Source organism: Peromyscus eremicus, chromosome 5 (assembly GCF_949786415.1).
Source record: "Peromyscus eremicus chromosome 5, PerEre_H2_v1, whole genome shotgun sequence".
Classification (NCBI taxonomy): Eukaryota; Metazoa; Chordata; class Mammalia; order Rodentia; family Cricetidae; genus Peromyscus; species Peromyscus eremicus.
The window spans coordinates 43103879-43122778 of record NC_081420.1 but is presented as its reverse complement, the minus strand read 5'-3'; the positions used below and the strand labels follow the sequence as shown (position 1 = coordinate 43122778).

Sequence of the window (18900 nt, the reverse complement as noted above, 5' to 3'; positions counted from 1 at the left end):
CTGAGAGCAGGAGAAGGAGAACCTGTCTTTCTGTCCTATTCATTCCACTCTAGCTGTATGGATGCAACATTTGTGAAGGGATCAATTATCCATTTGTTAGTCAGAGGAGCCTTACAAATTATACATTAACAGATTGATTTCTTGGGCTCACTGTTGGGGGACGGATAGCTTAAGGTGGGGTGATGAGGAGCGTCTGGGGAAACAGAGTTGCCACTAAGAACACCATTAAAAGCAGCTTTTGAAATGGCCACGGATTTATTCCTAATTGAAGAACTGGCATAATCCATACTAAGTGTATTCATTTCAAGTATTTTATGTTAGGTAATTGATTGTCCCATGAGGTGTACTTGTTAATAATTTTGCCTTTTCTTTAAGAACTTGGCACCACATGTAGTGGACTTAGATTTAGAAGGTGTGTGCTGGTCCTTGCCCCCTCCTGTTTACTTGAACTTCTTCTTTTTTTTTTATTCCATTAAGGAAACATTTTTGTATGTTCTATAGTGTCAGCTTGACATTATTGATTTTTTAACAAACTCACTTATATTGTCCAGAATTCCAAACGTGTCTCCATTAGGAATAAGATTGTGGCTAATGGAAAACACAGCTGAGCCCATTTCTCTCCAGTCTGTTTCCCTTTGGTCCCTCTTCTTTTTCTGTGTCTATTCCAGCATCCCATCTTAGTAAACATGTACCCAAATACATCTTTTGATATGACTCTTTCCTTTCTTCAGCTCTTGAGTAAAAGGGAAAAAATTATCCCATTCTGGAAAAAAATGCAGGGTCTTGGGCCTCCAGGGCTTGGCCTGAGGTTGTGAACATTGGCAGCCTTTTGGTTTTGCTATTTGCACTGTGTGGAAATGGCACAAGAATGCTTAACCTTTGTTCCCGTGTGAGAAGGATGATGATGGATAGCAAGACAGGTGCAGGCCATTAACAGCATCTGCAATTCTCCTCTTCTTTGTTGTTTCCTAAATGTTACAGGATTGTTGTGCAAATGGTAATGTACCAGTGATCACTAACGTAAGCCATGTGTGGTAGTTCCTTACCTGTGTGATACTGGTGAAAGCTAATGATGCTTAGTTTCTTTTGTTTTAAATGAATCAGTTTCCTAGGTAGCCAGGTTTTAAAGATGTCTATGTCTGTGTACAAACATAATAACTACTTAGAGAAAACTTGCAAAACATAGAAAGGTGAGACTTAGAAATATCTCTTGTGTATGTAATGTGTGGTGTACATGGATGTGTATATGCATGATTGCATGTGTGTGGGTGCATGCGTGTCCCTGCTGCACATGCATGTTTGTGCACAAGCAGTTGGAGGCCCCAGGATGATGTCATAAGTCCTCTTTGATTTCTCTCCACCTAATTTATTCAGAAGGAGTCTCTTGGTTGAAGCTATAGCTCACTAATAAACTTAGTTTGTCTAGCCAGCTTGCTCAAGAATCATGTCTGCTTTCCTAAGCACGGGGAATTGCAGGTGGGCTGCTATGCCCACACAGTATTTATGTAGGTTCTGGGGATCTAAATTTTGATCATCAAATAGGCACTTTATCCACAAAGTCATCTCTCTGGGCCCTTACACTTAATGGTATCTTTAAAAAACATACTTTCAGTGCTACTATTTGGGACTTTCTGCCTCTGATTATATAAATGATAACCACATTAAAATATGGTAGCCAGGGATTGAGATTTAAGAGCACATTTCTCCAGACTTCCATGTATGCTCATCACTTATTTGGTGAGTAGATAAGGGCATACACAGTGTGATTATTTATTACAGGCCATAATGGTTAGTGTTAATTACCAACTTGACAAAATTGAGAACCACCTGGGAGATGGCTTCTGGGCATGCCTGCGGGACATCATCTTGATTGTGTTAATTAAAGTAAGTAGACCTGCCCACCATGGGTGGTACTGCTCCCTAGGTGGAATCTTGGACTATAAAAGGAGCAGAGCAGCAGAGTGAATTTGTTGCTGTCTGCTTCTGACTGTGGCCATAATCTGACCAGCTACTTGAGTCCTATTCCCTACCATGAGGAGCTGTACCTTGAGCTGCAAGCTAAAACAAACCCTTTATTCCCTAAGTTGCTTTTGTCAGGGTTTTATCCCAGCAATGGGGGAAAACTAGAAAACCAAAAATCACTAAGACATACAGATGGGGTCCACATCAAAAATCAGCTAAAATTCGAAAGCTACAGACCAGGACAGCTGCAGATGTGAGACTTCCATTGTCCTAAGATTGTATGTGATAGCCTCCTGCTATAGATGTCAGCTGACCAAGAAAGTTCCCGGGAGCCTCAGCTGGTTAGGGCTCATAACTGTTGGATATGGCAGCACCCCCAGTATCAAGTGAGGCTGTTCTGCTCTGTTAGTCCTTAACAGCTGTGACACACATAGCTTCCCAGAAGCCAGGATGAATGTCAGATATCTTTTGGATGAAGCCAGATACTTTCTACATGATACTTCAAAATATTTATTTTATTTTAGCATTTATAATTACTTAGATTATTTGTTTCTAGAAATTTAAATAATTTCCATTTCTCAATCTCATGCAAGGGAAAACTGCCATGGAAAGCACCTTTTCTTTGTTCAGGTAGGAATATATATTTTTAATAATTCCAATACATATACATATTCTCAAATACCTTTTAGGAAGGCTTTCAATTTTGGATTGTGATTTTTAAGTGTCTTTGACCAACTCTGTACTTAAAAATTCAGTGCTGCTTCCATAGTAAACACTCACTGCTTTAGCTCTCAGGTGCAAATTTGTTATTAGTAAGTTTAATCATCCTTAACCTTTCATTTGCAGTTGTGAGTTGACCGTTTCCTTTTTATTTTGGTGAATCAAAATTTCACATGTCTTCAAAAAACATTCTAAAGAAAACTTCAGATACAATAAGCTACAAACCTGTTTCAATGTGTATGATGAGAGTAAATATCATTAATCTGCAATAAAGTCTTTTAAATTATTTTTAAAGTTTTGATATCATAGTAAGAAAATAGTTCTAGATTCTTGCTTGTAGAGTTTAAGATTGTAGTTTTTACTGGTAGATTTACTAGCTTTTCTCTCCCAGTTTCATTTTAAGTAACCCAAGAACCATCCAATGAGCTGATACTTTTCCATTTGATTTTTCATAGAAACATAGTTCATGTATCATTTAAGGCACTCACTAAGTAACAAGTTTAGTGTTGTGGAATAATCTTTTTGTACACTGTGAAGATGTGTCTTTGCCAAGGCGCCTTTTGATTGCTTTAATTAAGAGCTGAATGGCCAATAGCTAGGCAGGAAGAAGTTAGGTGGGACTTCTGGGCAGAGAGAGAACAGAGAAGATGAATCTAGGCACGAGAGAGATGCCAGAGGACACAGAGAGGAAACAGGAGGTGCAAGATGGAAGAGAGTAAAAAGGCATGAGGCAGAACGTAGATTAATAGAAATAGGTTAATTTAAGTTGTAAGAGCTAGTTAGAAACAAGCCTAAGCTACTGACTGAGCTTTCATAATTAATAAGACTCCATGCCTTTTTTTTTTTTTGTGAGCTAGTGGCCCAAAGGAAAAGCTGTCTACAGTTAAGAGTAGACAGCATCCAACTCTGAGAAAAGGAGACTAAAGAATATGAGTAATATAATAAAAATAAAATGGAAAACATCATTTTAAAACCTAGGGAGAAGTGATATAGTATCTATGTTGGGAGACTGAGGCTGGAGGATTACAAGTTCAAGACCAGGGTATACTACGTAGCAAAGCCTTGTCTTGAAGAAACAAGGGATAGAGATGCAGTTCTGTGATGGAATGCTTGCCCAGTGTATGCAAGACCCTGTGTTCAGTGTCAGCACGCCTCCCACAAAGGGGAAGACAGTCTCAGCTTTCAGTACCTTGCATCAAGATGATGCAGTGTGGAAGTCAGGGTCAGACTCAGCTTGAGGACAGCAGGAGCACAACCAGCTGTTATCGTAAGGTGGAGGACAGACTAACAGTGTAGCGTTTTGACCGCATTTCAAAGTTAAGGGAAGCTGGAACTGTCAAACCCCTCGAAACACCAAATTACAGGGAATTTAAAGTAAGCACAAATTTATTTTAACTTCAAGGAGAAATGGACAAAACTAGGCTTGTATTGTGAAATTTTGAAACCATTTTAAATCGCTAATGGGTTAATGACAATAAATATGTATGGATAATAGTTAAATAACATAAATGTCTTTTTTTTTTTTTTTTTTTTTTTGGTTTTTCGAGACAGGGTTTCTCTGTGTAGCTTTGCGCCTTTCCTGGAACTCACTTGGTAGCCCAGGCCGGCCTCGAACTCACAGAGATCCGCCTGGCTCTGCCTCCCGAGTGCTGGGATTAAAGGCGTGCCACCACCGCCCGGCCATAAATGTCATTATTAAAACCATATACTCTGAGCCTTTCCTGAGCTCCTTCCTCACAGCTGTGACAAATCCCTGTCAGAAACAGCTTACTGGAGGACAGTGCAGACTACAGCCCTCCATGCAGGGAAGCATGGGCAAGGGAGCTGCAGAGGCAGCTGCTTGTTCTGGTGAACCAATCAGGACGCAGACAAAGCTCAGGCAGGAAGCAGAGCAGGGTCTGTAAGCCTCAAGTCTACCTCCAAGGCAGTGTATCCGTAGGTTTCATGTCCAAAAGGTTCCTCAGCCTTCCCAGAACAGTGCCACCAACTGGGGACCATTGCTTAAACACATGAGCATGTAGGGGACATTTCACCATCAAACTACGACTCTAAACTAGAGAATATGAAATATTTAAAACTGCGGTGTCATAGGTTACAAAAAGAAATTGTGCAAATACATGAAGTGTGTTGTGTAAACAAAGTATCATCACACCAGGGTTTAACATTAGGTGAATCTTCTGTTATTCTTTGCTTTCCATTGGTTCAGTTGCCCATGGCCAACTGTCTAAACTGGTGGGTTCTTAACCTTCCTAATGCTGCAACCCTTCAATATAGTTCCTCATGTTGTGGTAATCCCCAGCCATAAATTATTTTCATTGCTACTTCCTAGCTGTAATTTTGCCACTGTTATGAATTGTAAATACCTGTGTTTTCCGATGCTCTTAGGTGACCCTCCCAAGAGAGGTGCAACCCACAGATTGAGACCCACTGGTCTAAACATTAAATTGGGAATCCCAGAAGCAAGTCACAAAATGTGAATTGTGCACCATTCTGAGCATGATGCCATCTTGTTTATACCTAGAGCATTAGTCTGCCCTTACCATACCTTGTATTTTACTACCTACTTGTTAGTTGCTTAGTAACCGTTTTGGCTGTCAGATGAACCCCATCTCCTCCTTGTTTATATATAGAGTTCAGTACTGTTAGCACTTTTAAGCATCCTCTGGGCATTTGAAAGCATTCTGTATGGATAAGGGGATCTCTGTGACATCATTGCCATCATGAATTTGAAGCAGAATGAAACGTGACTTTATTAAAAAAAGAGAGAAAATAATTATTATAATTACTTATTTTTCTGGGTTTTTGGTTTGTTGAAAATGCTAATAAGGAAATACTTCATTGTATAATTAGTGGGTAAATAATTATAATTATTCAGCAATGCAGTAATATGTCAGGAAATTAAGAAAATCAATTTTTTTCCTAAGGCATAAAGTGAAAATTAGTAAGAAATTAGTAAAATAGAAAACATTTAGAATCCACATCTAATTGCTGAGAGCATTGTGACTGTTCCCGGGATATCAACAACCAAGACGCCATTCCAGTGCAGTCCAGCTTGGTGAGCCAGTGAATTGATGTGGCTACTTACAGGGTCATGGATTACTCAAAGGCAGCCCCATCATAGAGAAGGCCACTTCTTCCTGGTGAGGACGCACAAATGCTGCATCCCTGAAGCCCCTTGTCTAGCTGACAGGCAGCTCAGCCCATGAAAGAAAGGCCTTGGAAATCTGGTAACATCTTGAGCTTTCCAATCCTTGATATTTTCATGTTATGAGCCTTCACTGGGAGAAGGGTTGCAATTCAGAGAAAAGGCAACACAGCAGGAGGATTGCTGTTATAGAACTGTCAGTACAACTGATAAGCATCTGTCATGGATAACCACAGGAAAAATGGCAGTCAGATGCTCATATTGTAACCTACTGTATGTGCTTGTTTTCATTGTTGCAGATAAATATTTGGTGCTGAGGATGTAATTAAGTGGTATTGTACATTTATCACCTTCAAAGCAGTGGTTTTGTTTTTGAAAATAGAGATGATCCAAGTAGAAGAGAACATGTAATTAGTCTGACAATCATGGGGTGGGGTGTGTGTGTGGCAACAATAAATACAAAAGAAAAAGGAAAGACAAACCTTGTGGTGGTATTGTGTTCCCCAAAATATTGTGCACCTTAATAACTTATCAGAGACAGAACAGCCACTAGATACAAAGTCTAGAAAATGGTGGCACTCACACCTTTAATCCTAGCATTCCAGAGGCAGAAATCCCTCTGGATCTCTGTGAGTTCAAGGCCACATTGGAAACAGCCAGGCATGGTGACACACGCCTTTAATCCCAAGAAGTGAGCCTTTAATCCCAGGAAGTGATGGCAAAAACAGAAAGATATATAAGGCATGGAGACCAGAAACTAGAAGCATTTTGGCTGGTTAAACATTTGGCTGGTTAAGCTTTCAGGCTTTCGAGCAGCAGTTCAGCTGAGAGCCATTGGGATGAGGCCACAGAAGCTTCCAGTCTAAGGAAACAGGGTCAGCTGAGGAACTGTCGAGGTGAGGAAGCTGTAGCTTGTTCTGCTTCTCTGATCTTCCAGCATTCATCCCAATACCCGGCTCCAGGTTTGATTTTATTAATAAGACCTTCTAAGATGCTTGCTACACAAACCTTGAAAATATGATGATCCCAGACATTTTAAAACAACTTTTAAAATTTAACTAGAAAAATACAATGCTTGGTTTTGAGACTAATGTATGGTAGATGTGTATGCAGATAGCATGATAAAACCCATTACTTTTATTCTAACCTAAAAATTAGCAAAAAAAGAAAAGTATGTGAATTATGTAATGAAATAGTCACAAAATAAATGTAGCTCCTAGTCCATGGAAATAGATGATATGAGACTTCCTCAAAACTTTGTCTTTTCCACTGCACTGTCTTTTATAGTAGGGACGTTTTAGATCTTCTTTCATTATTCTTACTACAGTTTTGCCTATTGTTATGCATTTTATAACTGAGGTTGGATTGTGAATGTTAGGAGTAATTAAAGTTGGTTATTATCAAGGCTTCTCCTAGAATAATGCAGAGGACTCTAAGGGAAAACCTAAAGCTTTTCAGAGACTTCTAAATACTTCTATAGTGGAGGAAGGCTTCTTGTGGAGAGATGCTTCATATGGAGACATGTGTCATGTGGAGACACACACTTCTCGTGGAGAGGTGGCTTCTCATGGGGGCATGCTTCATGTGGAGAGACTTCATATGGAACAATGTCTCCTATGGTGACATGCTTTACAGGGAGACATACTTCATGTAGAGAGACACTTCTTATGGAAAACTGCATCATGTTTCTGGATTAGGAGAATCGGCATCATGAAGATAACAGGAAGCCTCTGATCATGGTAGGATATACATGCTAGTCATATATAATATTCTTTATGAGGCTGAGGAGGTTTCTGTGTGCTAAAGCTTTTTATCATGAATGGATGTTGAGTTTTGTTAGATACTTTCTATATTTGTTGAGATGATTCTACAATTTTTCTCTTTTACTAATATATAAAATTGTGTTGCATCATCTCTATGTTATACCAGACTTGCATTTTTGGAATACACTTGGCTTTAATGTCTATACTGGCTCTGCTTGTTAGCAGTTTCATCAGGGTTTTCCATTTAGGTCCTTGCTTGTACTTTCCCCATGATGTTCTTGCTAAAATTTGTTATTGTGGATTTATACAGGTCTGGTAAAGTAAGTTGAGAAGCATTTTTTTTATTGTGATCTTTGAAAGAGTGTATACAATTATAATTTTTATTCTTCAAAGAATCATGAAATTTACATTGAGTTAGTGAGCTTACAGCTGATGACTGGATCAAATGAGCATATTAAGTGTCAAGGAGAGAAGAAAATGCAGAAGAAAATGGTAGGACAAGTGTTTGAGAAGAGCCAAGGGCAATATGGGAAGTTCTGACTTGATATCTTACCAAGGTGCTAGCTGAGTTATATGCAGATTTACTAATGAAATCAATGTGGAACTGATAAAACATGGCTGAGGAGAACTCACTCAAAAGCTCAGAAAGTTGTCTCTGTATATAAATGGTTATAGTATGGTAAACGTCTTTCCCTTTGGGAGTAGAAGGACAAATTATTTCATAAATGAGGCTAGCTCAACTGGTACCTTTCTTGCAGGAAAATAAAAGGATTCCTGAAATGACTTAAGGTAATAACATAATGAATAAAGCAATAACCATCTTGGAGAAAAATCACATGTGGGTGCTGGGTGCCAAACCTGGGTCCTCTAAAAGCATAATGACCTCTTAACCCCTGAGCCGTCACTCATGCTCCAAGAAATATCTTAATAGAGAAAAATGTGAAAAGGATTTAAATAAATATTTTATAAAGATCAAATTAATTGCTCTGTAGACTAAAGGAAAAGGTTTAAGTTTATTTGTAGTCAGGGAAATGAATCAATGAATACTAGAAAGTTTTAAGGTATCTGTTGCTAATACATTTAAGAGGATACATTGCCATACCTCGTAGGTATTATTTTTTTTCCTTGTTGTATTGTTAATGGAATAATGTAGTTTCTGCTAGGTGTACCATGGTAAATTTGTTTGATCTGCTCTTGAGATACCATTGACTGCCTTAGCTAGTTAGCAGGCCTTGGATCACATGTAGAAACTGAAGCTTCATTTTTTCTAATGTGAGATGGAGACATCTCTCCTTAGCTCACCACTTTCTTCAAAACTTGACTATCAAATAAAGCATAGACCCCATTTTAGGGGCCAACAAGTGAAATTCAGGGACTACTTGAACAGGCCATGGCCCTTTTAGTAACAAGAATCTAGGAATAGAGTACATAAAACTTGGCACTGTATGGGATAAAAATCTAGTTCTGATTTATAACTGGCAGTAAAAGGCCTTATAATGGAGTCTTGGCATTGGTTGCCTTCAGTACATGGATTTAGTTTTGAAGGTGTCGGATACACTGTCCCCTGGAATTTTCTGCAATGGGAAGATATTGTGATCTTTGTGCATTTCAGTACAGTCATGTATGGATTTTCAAATCCTTGATATGTGTTACTGTGATTTAGGAATTGAATTTTTAATTTTATTTAATTTTCAGTAATATAATCTCAATGTTTTTATTGTAACCCTTGCCTTTTTAATGGCTGAGCCATCTCTCTGGCCTCAAATACTATTTTTATAGTTACTTGTGGACAGTACTCTATTCATCAGAGGAAGAAAAAGTAGGCCACACCCACCCATGAAGATGTATTTTAAACCAATTATAACAGATGCCAGGTAAAGTACAGTGAGAGGTCTGTATAGCTTTTACTTGCCAAGTGTAAAGTAGATATAAAATGTTTGATGGAAGATCAGAATGGAAGATGACTAACTAGAGGAATTGTTTATCCCCCAAAAGCTGTGGGGCTGACCTTCAGGCTGGTGCTCAGCCCAGTGGCCATGTTCTGCTCAGGGCTTTCTCAGGGCTGCCTATCTTTGTCTTTGCATTTTCCTTACTGACTCTGCAGTGCTTCCTGTCGTCAGGCCTTTCTCATAGCCGTGCACTGTAAGGCTGCTCTTATTTTTGCTCTGGCCCATTAGCATGGGCGTCAGTTCATTCTCCTATAAAGCTGACCGACCTCCTGTCTTCAGTGACCTTTTCTTGACTAACATGCTAGAAACTTTTCAAGCTAGCTGAAAAATTTTTCTTGGACTACCTATCAGAATGTTGTGCAGTGATTTAGGGATCCAGATGTGAAATGATTCTATAGCCAGAATTCTTGGGAACTTGTCTCAGCAATCAGTCAGTATGTAGCCTTTGTAAAGTGTGAGGGTCTTATTGTGCCCTGACCTTTCCTTAATGACTATGAGAAACTTTCCTGTTGAAGATTCAGCATTCTGTTTTGTGTATTTTCCTTTATCTCATCAACAAGGCAAATGGGGTAATTTTAAACTCTACATGTGTTCTTTTGTTGTTAACGGCTATGGACTCAATTGCTTTTTCAAGGCTTGCTGTTATGGAGCTTTGTGTCAGGTACTTGGAACTGGTCATTATTTAAGAATGAAAGCAAAAGCTATTGTGTGATGCTGACAGTGGTCACTGAGTTTTGACTTTATTAGAAAACCCCTATATGAATATTTTAGTAAGTAAACAATTGGCTATGTAGAGATTTAAAATGCAGTTGTTATTTAATTTTTGGAAAATACATTAAAAGTGAAATATTCTTAAATTTGAAATTATTTTAAAGAAGAGGGGGATACAAAATTAATTAATGTGATAAAAGCTATGATTTTCCTAAACAAAATATAATGAATAAAGTAAAATTGAAATGTTGATCTGGTTATTCATTAGGGAACAAACAGATTGATGAAACAAACTAAAACAAGCAAAAAATGAATTTATGTGTTGACTTTCATTTTTACACTTGTTTGTTTGTTTTGTTCTTTTAATAGATTGTGGTTGGGAAAGATAAATTTAAGGATATAAAGTAGGTAAAACATATGAAAAGAAATGTAAGATTCTGAGAAGTAATATTTTCACTATGCTTCAGGTATTTGAAAGAAAAGTTGTGGACATCGTGGGTTTCTGAGTTCACACTGAGTGTAGGAACAAAGCTGTTTGTTTTATGTATTTGAAATGTTAACATTTTCATCTCAGAACAAAGTACACCTTAATTCCATGAAGCTGATAAACAATTCATGTCATGTCAGTTTTACAAAGAGCAAAGATATCAGATTGTTGAAATGTTGTCCTAAAGTTTTCCATGCCATTTTTTGTTTGTGTTTAATAGAGTCCTGTGAAGATAAACCAGATTAGCCTGGATGAAAGTGGAGAACACATGGGTGTGTGTTCGGAGGACGGCAAGGTATGTGAGAAGTGGTCACAGGGAAGTTGCTTGGGCAGTGAGTGCTGGATTTTACCCGTGTGAGGGATTGTATGCTTTCCGCTTGCTTTACACCTGTGTGCAGAGAGCCTTGATTATTCTTTTTCAATATTGGACTTGCTTTTGATTGCTCATAATTAAAATAAAATATATTTTGCCCAAATGTGCCTTAGGAAAAGTAATTACAAGAATGTCAATAATCTAACTAGTATTAAGCTGATTAACAGCTGTGGCATGGTGACGTGCCCTCTTAATCATTACTGCTGTGCCACTTTGACTCCAGTGACTAGTCTGCAGTTCCTGCAAGACAGTAGTTTAATGCTTTTCTGCCATAAATCCACAAAATTGGATTTTGTGGGCATGATTTCTGTGGGCTGGTGGTTTTCATTTTAACACACAAGTTATGAATGTTACTCTTGAATTATAGAATCTTTTGATAAGCAATCATAGTTTATCAGAAGAATAAAGTGTCTTACAATGGCCACATTAAATAAATGTAAAATCAATATATGTACAGTTTTCTAAAAACCTGGCACCTACTTCCTGGACCAAGGACATACATCATTTGTGCAGCAGATAGCTAACAACTATCAGTGCTTCTTGCTGATGGTATGCTGTGACATTTAGTGGTTGTGATGATTGATTTTCCACTTGCAAGAATATCTTCTTTGTTTTTAAGTCGATGGAAGTCTTTTCTAATGTTCGCTTGCAGTGATAAAATCCTCATGTAGAGTATTTAAGCCACTTCTCTAAAATACCAGTTTAAGAAGAGAATGCATTAAAAATCATTATATAAGTTTATGCATTCATTAGTGAATGGAGATTTCCTAATCTAATTTTATACATTTTTAAGTGCTCTGAATTCAATGGGCCATTAAGATGAGTAAATTAAAAACAATATACTCAGTGCAAAAGAGGATATACCCATCCCTGTCTCTCAACAGTGCTACACCAATGTCTGTCTATCAACAGTGCTACAGCCATTGATCTGTTAACAAAGAGCAACACCAAATCTTCTTGACATACACAGATGTATTTTATTTATCTCAGCTTCATCTTGCCCCAAAAGTCTTTTAAAACACAATTAGAATACTACTAATTTTCAAAGAGTACTATCAAGGTTTATAATACTTTGTGAAATTCTGAAATGAACAAATGTCAAAGAAAGAGTTAAGGGAAGTGTTGGTTTGTGTGGAAATTGCAAAGAATCATCTTCACAGTTGAAACATTCCTGTGCATGTATTTGTAAAGAAAGTTAATCTGAATTTTCTTTACTTAAAGGCCTAATTATTTCTGAACTTGTAGCAGATAGAAGTTTCTTTAAACTAAGTGGGCAAGTAAGAGTATTCAGTTTTTCAATTATAAACATTCATTAGGGATTCCAGCACTTGCACTGTTGAAGAATCATTAGTAATGTGTCATAGTGGAATCTTTTAATTACTCTATCTGCTGTGCAATGTGATGGCCTGAGAGTTCCCATTGCATCCTTTTAGCAAACACTATGCTTTCCTGGTTTAGAAAAAATGTATATCTGTCTTGTTTTTGTGTAGTTTCATGATATGTTTTGAAGTGTTTTTCCCTCCATCTTTTCTTAGCATGAATAGAACCATAAAGATATCTCTCAGTACATGTATTTATGTACGTCAGCCCTGCCCAGTAGTCAGTGTTGTGAAAATTGGGAGGCTTTATAAAATGATGTATGAAGTGGTTAGCTGCCATACGAACAGAAGGACTTCACCGAGGTCACGTGTATCTTTCAGTGGCTGTTACGGTTTTTGCTTTCATTGACTTACTAGGACTCATGTTCAGATAATTATATTTATTTCACTGCTAATCGTTGGTACTTGCATTGGTTTTTTAAGTCGTCATTCTGATAGTTGGTTAAAGTTTACTTGTACATTCGCTTTGTGCTCAATTCTTTCTCATGGCTTCTCTGTGTTTAAGCTCTGCATTTGAGATACATAGGTGTACAAAGTGTTTGTGTCTGTAGTTTTCTTTTGGTGGCATGGATTTATACACAACCTTTAGGATAAGGTTCAGGATAGGGTATATTTTCTCATGTGTGAAGAATGACTTCATATAGAGCATACTAATTTAACAAAACAAATTCTGGGTTGATAATTTTCTTTCAGATTTTAGAGATAATGCCTGTTTTATTCTGACACCTTGTAGCATACCTGTTGGTCAGCCTACTTTTGCTCTTTAAAAATCTTTAAAAGCAACTTTTGTCCTTCATAGTTCAGCTAATAATAATAGTAATAACAAAAACAAAAATAATAAATATGACCTTTGTAATCTGGTTGCTATCGTATGTCTCATTCTTATCTGTTGTCATTAATTTTGTCTGGAGCACAGTAACTCTTTTAATCCATATATTAAAGTGTTGGTTTCATTTCAGGAAAGTTTACTTCAGTTATAATTTTCATTATTACTTCAGTTCTATTTGTTTTCATTTCTTCAAAGAAATTCAATAATATGAGGCTGGAGGCAGTATTGCTTAGAGGCAGAGTGTAGCTATGTTCCTGCTGCCTGGGCTGGCACCTCACTCTGCTGTCTTAATGATGGTGTATTGCCTGGTTTCCCAGGTATCTTCCTTGCCTCAGATGGATTATGTGCACAGAGGGAAGCCCACACAGGAAACCTCTCTGATCCCCACTCTGATGTGTAGCCACTGTCTATTTCCAGGCTTTCATTTCTAGCCAATTTCATTCTGGACTCTTCCTTACTTCCATTTTTCTATGTAAACTTTTGCATGTAGCAAGATAAATAGACACATAGTATCATAAAAATGCATAGGTTGTAAGAAAAAATGGGATGATTAAGTTACCCCTGGCGTACTGTCACGTAGGTCTTGTCCTTCCGCTTCTCTGAGGTGGGCAACTTCTTTACTTGTTTAATTGTTTTGCTAGTTGGCTTTCCTTCCAACATCAGTCTTATTTTTTCTCTTTGGGTGTGGATTTGTATGCCATTTTGCAGTTTTAGTTTTTCTTTGGCTATCAGGCAGTATGGTCTCAGGATTCAGATGTTTTACATGTTGTTAAGTAAGCGTATTTTTCCTTGTGCCTCAGATTGTCTCCTCCTCTGTAATACCTACCTATTCCTGACTACTGTGAGGACTCAATGGATTAACTTTCATCACTTGGGATAGTACCTGGTAGAGAAGATCCATATGTAGCTGTTAACTCCCCTTCTAATGGCAGTCACCATCACTTTACATCACTCTGCTGTAGTTTCAGAGATAGGTTTCTTCTTGTTGAGGTTTCCAATAGCCTTTGGGTTTTCCTTTGGCTTCTGAGTACTATTAAGCCACATTTAAATGCATTGTTTTTTTCTCCCTTCGATTCTTTGGAATGGTGTTCTGCAATTTTTAAAACATCAAGTATGTTTGTTTGCTTTTTTATCTGTCCTAGCAAGGACCATGTTAGCAAACAGATTCAGTGCCTGGCTGACTCTTGATGGGCCTGACTTGGTATTTTTGAAGTTGTATTAGTTACTTTGTGTTGCTGTGATAAAAACAGTGGCCAAAACTACCTTGGAGAGGAACGTTGGCTGTGTCATTATTGTCTATCATTGAGGAAAATTAGAGCAGGAATCAACTAGCAACCTTGAGGTCAGGACTGAAGCAGAGGCTGTGGGAGAACACTACTTCCTGGCTTGCTTCCCACATGGCACCTCATGGCAATGTCGCAGATGTTCTGCCTTGATGAATAGGATGGACAACAATAATCTCTCCTTTTACTGTCCAAGATAAAAGGCCAGCTCCCTCGAGTGCCCTGGTCCTGCCTCTTGACCTGATATTATTTGAAGCTGGGAGAATGGTGTAGTACTTTGGCTACCTCAGTCATAGTTCCTGTATATGTGGCTGGCTACTGCCTGGTGTTACAGTTGACAAATGATAGAATTATTCATTCATTCATTCATTCTCAGTCTCAGTCAGAGTCTCTCTCTCTCTCTCTCTCTCTCTCTCTCTCTGTCTCCCTCCCTCTCCCTCCACTCTCTTCTCCCCCTAGAAGTTTTTGTGGCAGGTTATTAGAACTTCTGTAGAAGAATACTTTCTGTTGTGACCTTTAATTTTATAATCTTTATCTTAACCTTGATCTTTCTAGAAGTCAAAACTCTGAGCTGTCATTGACCGATTCCCTTTATAGATTAGTATAATCTTCGGTGACCAATAGCCAGATAAATAGAGAGGAATATGGAGAGAGGGAACGAGGACTGTTTTACTAGCTTTAGTAGTGTAACTTGTGAGCCTGTAGCTTCAGATAGGCCTCCACTGAAATGAAGTACAACATCCAGAGCTTTACTGAGCACCACTGTGCTGACACTGATACGGCTGAGATCTCCATGTGTTTCTGTGTGTTCAGTTAAGCTTACTGTTAATAATAGTGAACCTGGGTTTTCCTTGTCTTGTTTTATAGAAAGGGTCTCATTTTGTAGCTCAGGCTGGTCTGGAACTTGAGAGTCTCCTGCCTCGGCCTTCCAAGTACTGGTGTTACAGATGCGCGCCTGGCTTTACCATCATTCTCATCTGCTCTGACACCTGTAATGGTTCCTCTTTCAGTGTTCTTTAATCATGAGAAGAAGGCACTGCTTCTGAGGAGTTCTGAAGGACAGTGCTGGGGGTCAGGGCCTGTTTCTTTCTGTTCCCTTTGTGTTTGTCACAGTTGGGCTTACCGTCCAATAAATAGGTTCCCATAGGATACAGTGCTGGCCTTCTTCAGTAGACAATTGACATCTCACCCTTAAAATGATCACTTCAGCCCATGAGAAAGAGATCAAGTTTGTCTAGTGTGAGACTGCCATTACTCTTCAGAGATTTAGCCACCTATAATCTAAAGGTTTAGAGTTGTTAATGAGTTGTAGTAGTATGTGACTGTTGCGTGATATTTTGTTAGTGTTCTGATAAAGCTTGCTTGGAGATCAGAGGGCAGAGCTATCCACTAGTTAACCATAGAGGCCAGTTGGTGGTGGCACATACCTTTAATCCGAGCACTTGGGAGATGCATGCCTTTGATCCCAGCATTTGGTTCCCAACATTTAATCCTAGCATTGTACTAGGAGGTGGAGACAGGAATATAGGGTGAATGGAAACAGGATCCCCCCCACAGGATCCCCCCCATTTGGTCTGAGGATTTGTCAAGGTAAGAAGTCTCTAGTGGCTGCTCTTCTGCTTGTCTGATCTGTTAGCTTATTACCCTGATATATGACTCCTGGTTTTAATCGATAAGACTAATTAGGATCACGCTTCATGTGACCTAGAGCTGTGTTGTCAAGATATTGTGCTGAAAAGGAAAGAGATTGCAGAGGACCAGGTTCAACTCCCAGTACCTACGTGGTGGCTGGCAACCATCTGTAACTCCAATTCCAGCAAGTCTGACCCCCCTCTCTTCTGATTTCCTCAGGCATCAGGCATGCATGTGATGCACATACATACACTCAGGCAAAACACTCATATACATCTAAGAAAATCTTAAATAAATGAAACAAGTCTGACAAATATTTTTTGTCCATTAAATATAAACATAATCATGATCTGTGACTTATCATTCTCACCTCTCTTTCTGTGGGCCTCATTCACATGTGTGAGTTAACGAAGAGATTTGGAAAGAATGTCTGCAGAAGTGCTGTTCATAAAAGCCCTGCTCTAGTGCCAAAGCAAGTGGTCATCAGTGGAAGGAGAACATGAATTGTGATGTAGTCGCACATTGCCAACTTCACAGCATCACCAAAGAACTAGGTGCTGCTCTGTGCTGCGGTGTACATAAAGCTCACAGGGCGGTTTGGGAAGGGGCAGCAGGGGAATGGCACATGCTTCCATTTGTGTGAGACTTGAATGGCAGTGTGACGTGTGCACAGCGATAGGTCCCAGGGTGACGGTAGGTTTCAGGGTGTCGTGTCGTTGACTGAGAAGTGCGGTGGAGGAGCTCCTTGGACTCTGGTTTTTGTTTTTCTTCCCTTTTCGGTTTCTTCCTTTCCTTCTTCCTTTGCTCCTTCCCTCTCCTTCACCCTCCATTTCTTTTTTTTTTTTTTTTTTTTTTCCCTAGGTTGGACTCAGACTCATGATCCTCCAGCCTCACCCTCGGAGTGTCAGGATTACACTCACATCTGGCTTTCTTGCTCTGCTGAAGGTTGAAGAGTCCAGTTTACATCACAGACGTGTCACACTAGTCTGTGATTTTACCCCTTATGTTATGCGCGTTAGACCTAATTTTATTTTTTGCTGTGTTTGTGCTGTGACCAATTTAAAAACTGGGGAAACATAACTGAGTAAAGTGGTCAAGACAGCTTGAAAGTAAACAGCCATGAGGGGCAACTTCAGTCCTTCATTTATACATGATTGTAACGAGCTCATTTAGTTCATTCTCTTGCCACATCTGTGTGTGTGCATGCATGTGTGTGTGTGTGCATGTGTGTATGTCTGTGAACCATGTATATATGTATGACTCAAGAAAGGAAGTTTCTTTCTCCTTATGGGAGGAAAACAGATCCATTAGCCTCTGGGAAGTTCATAAAAGAATGTTAGTAACCTGCCCATATCTATTTCATTTCTGAAAGTTAGTATCTGTTTTTTTTAAATTGGTGAAGAAAGGGAACTCTATCCGTGTGATGCTTGTGAAAGCTTTTTTGTTTTCATTTTTTACATTAAAATATAATTAGACTATTTCCCCTTTCCTCACTCTGTCTCCTCCATGTACCCCATTCACATGCCAGTCATAGCTTCTGGCCTCTTGTTCTTGAAGATACTTGTAAAAGCTTCATTGCCACCAAGTGCTCTACACTGTGGGGATAGTTTGCACTGGGTACTTGATAGGAGTCATGATGACTTGGAATCGTTTGAATGTCTCACTTTTCTTTTCCTTCTTTCTTGTTTTCTCTGCTGATGTGGCTCTTTCTGTTACTGTCATGATGAACTGATATGATGTGTTCACATCTCAGGTACAAGTATTTGGACTGTATTCTGGAGAAGAATTTCATGAGACTTTCGACTGTCCCATTAAAGTAAGTACTTAGCAAGTTTTCCCTCATGAAGGAGCTTTCACCGCAGATGAGGATGACTGTAGTGATGGATATACTGTTTGTCCTGTTACACCAGTGTCTGCTCAGTCCATGGTGTGTTGATGCACCTTGAATGCTGTGACTGAGGCCAGATGTAGAGTTTGTGACTGTGGTCTTAATCTGTGTTCTGGGAGCTTTTATTAGAGTGGCTGAATCACACACACCATTCTGACTAAAGAGTGACGAGGTAAAAACAATCTTAAAAAATTCTGAGCTAAAAGAAGTCATGTTTAGCTGCTTTTGGTTGGTAGTGTTGTGTCTTGTTTTTGAGTGACAACTTCATAGGTTGAGTAATATCTGGCTGAGCTTTGATACAGAGATGGGTACAGGTGGGAATCAGTCTTCCATGTGGAAGAGCATATTAGAAATTGAGAGGCCAGATAGTTCAAACTGTGTCCAGTAAATAGCAGAAAGTCTTGCCTAGATGTACATGGACCACTAAAGAGGCAATAAAGGCAGACTAGAGCAGGGTGGGTCTTCAGACTAAGGAATTTGGTTTCCATCTAATAGATTATTAAGTGCCTAAGAACAAGACTGGCATGATGGAGCCTGGCTCTAGAAGGACTAATATGGTGACTGTGCAATAGGCATGCAGGGAGAGCAGCTGGAGATAGAGACCAGTCCTGGTAAAGCATCCGTGGTACTCTTCACGGAGAAATTTTCTTCCATGTATTTATTCAAACATTGATTGACCAGTAGTAAAGGGTAGATAAGATCTGACATGTGAGTTAGAAAGCTGAATTTGCCAGGAAGGAAGGGGATTTAAACAGGAGAGTACCTGAGAAAGAGACAAT

General features: G+C 38.9%; 1 protein-coding gene across 1 annotated transcript in view; it reads left to right on the top strand.

The window, feature by feature from the left end:
* Vps41 (VPS41 subunit of HOPS complex) overlaps positions 1-18900 on the top strand; it is a 163997-nt gene that overhangs the window by 52000 nt on the left and 93097 nt on the right. Inside the window, exons 5-6 of the mRNA XM_059263371.1 lie at positions 10958-11032; positions 17987-18049. Of these exons, the coding sequence (XP_059119354.1) occupies positions 10958-11032; positions 17987-18049 (138 nt within the window). The remainder of the gene's footprint in view (positions 1-10957; positions 11033-17986; positions 18050-18900) is intronic.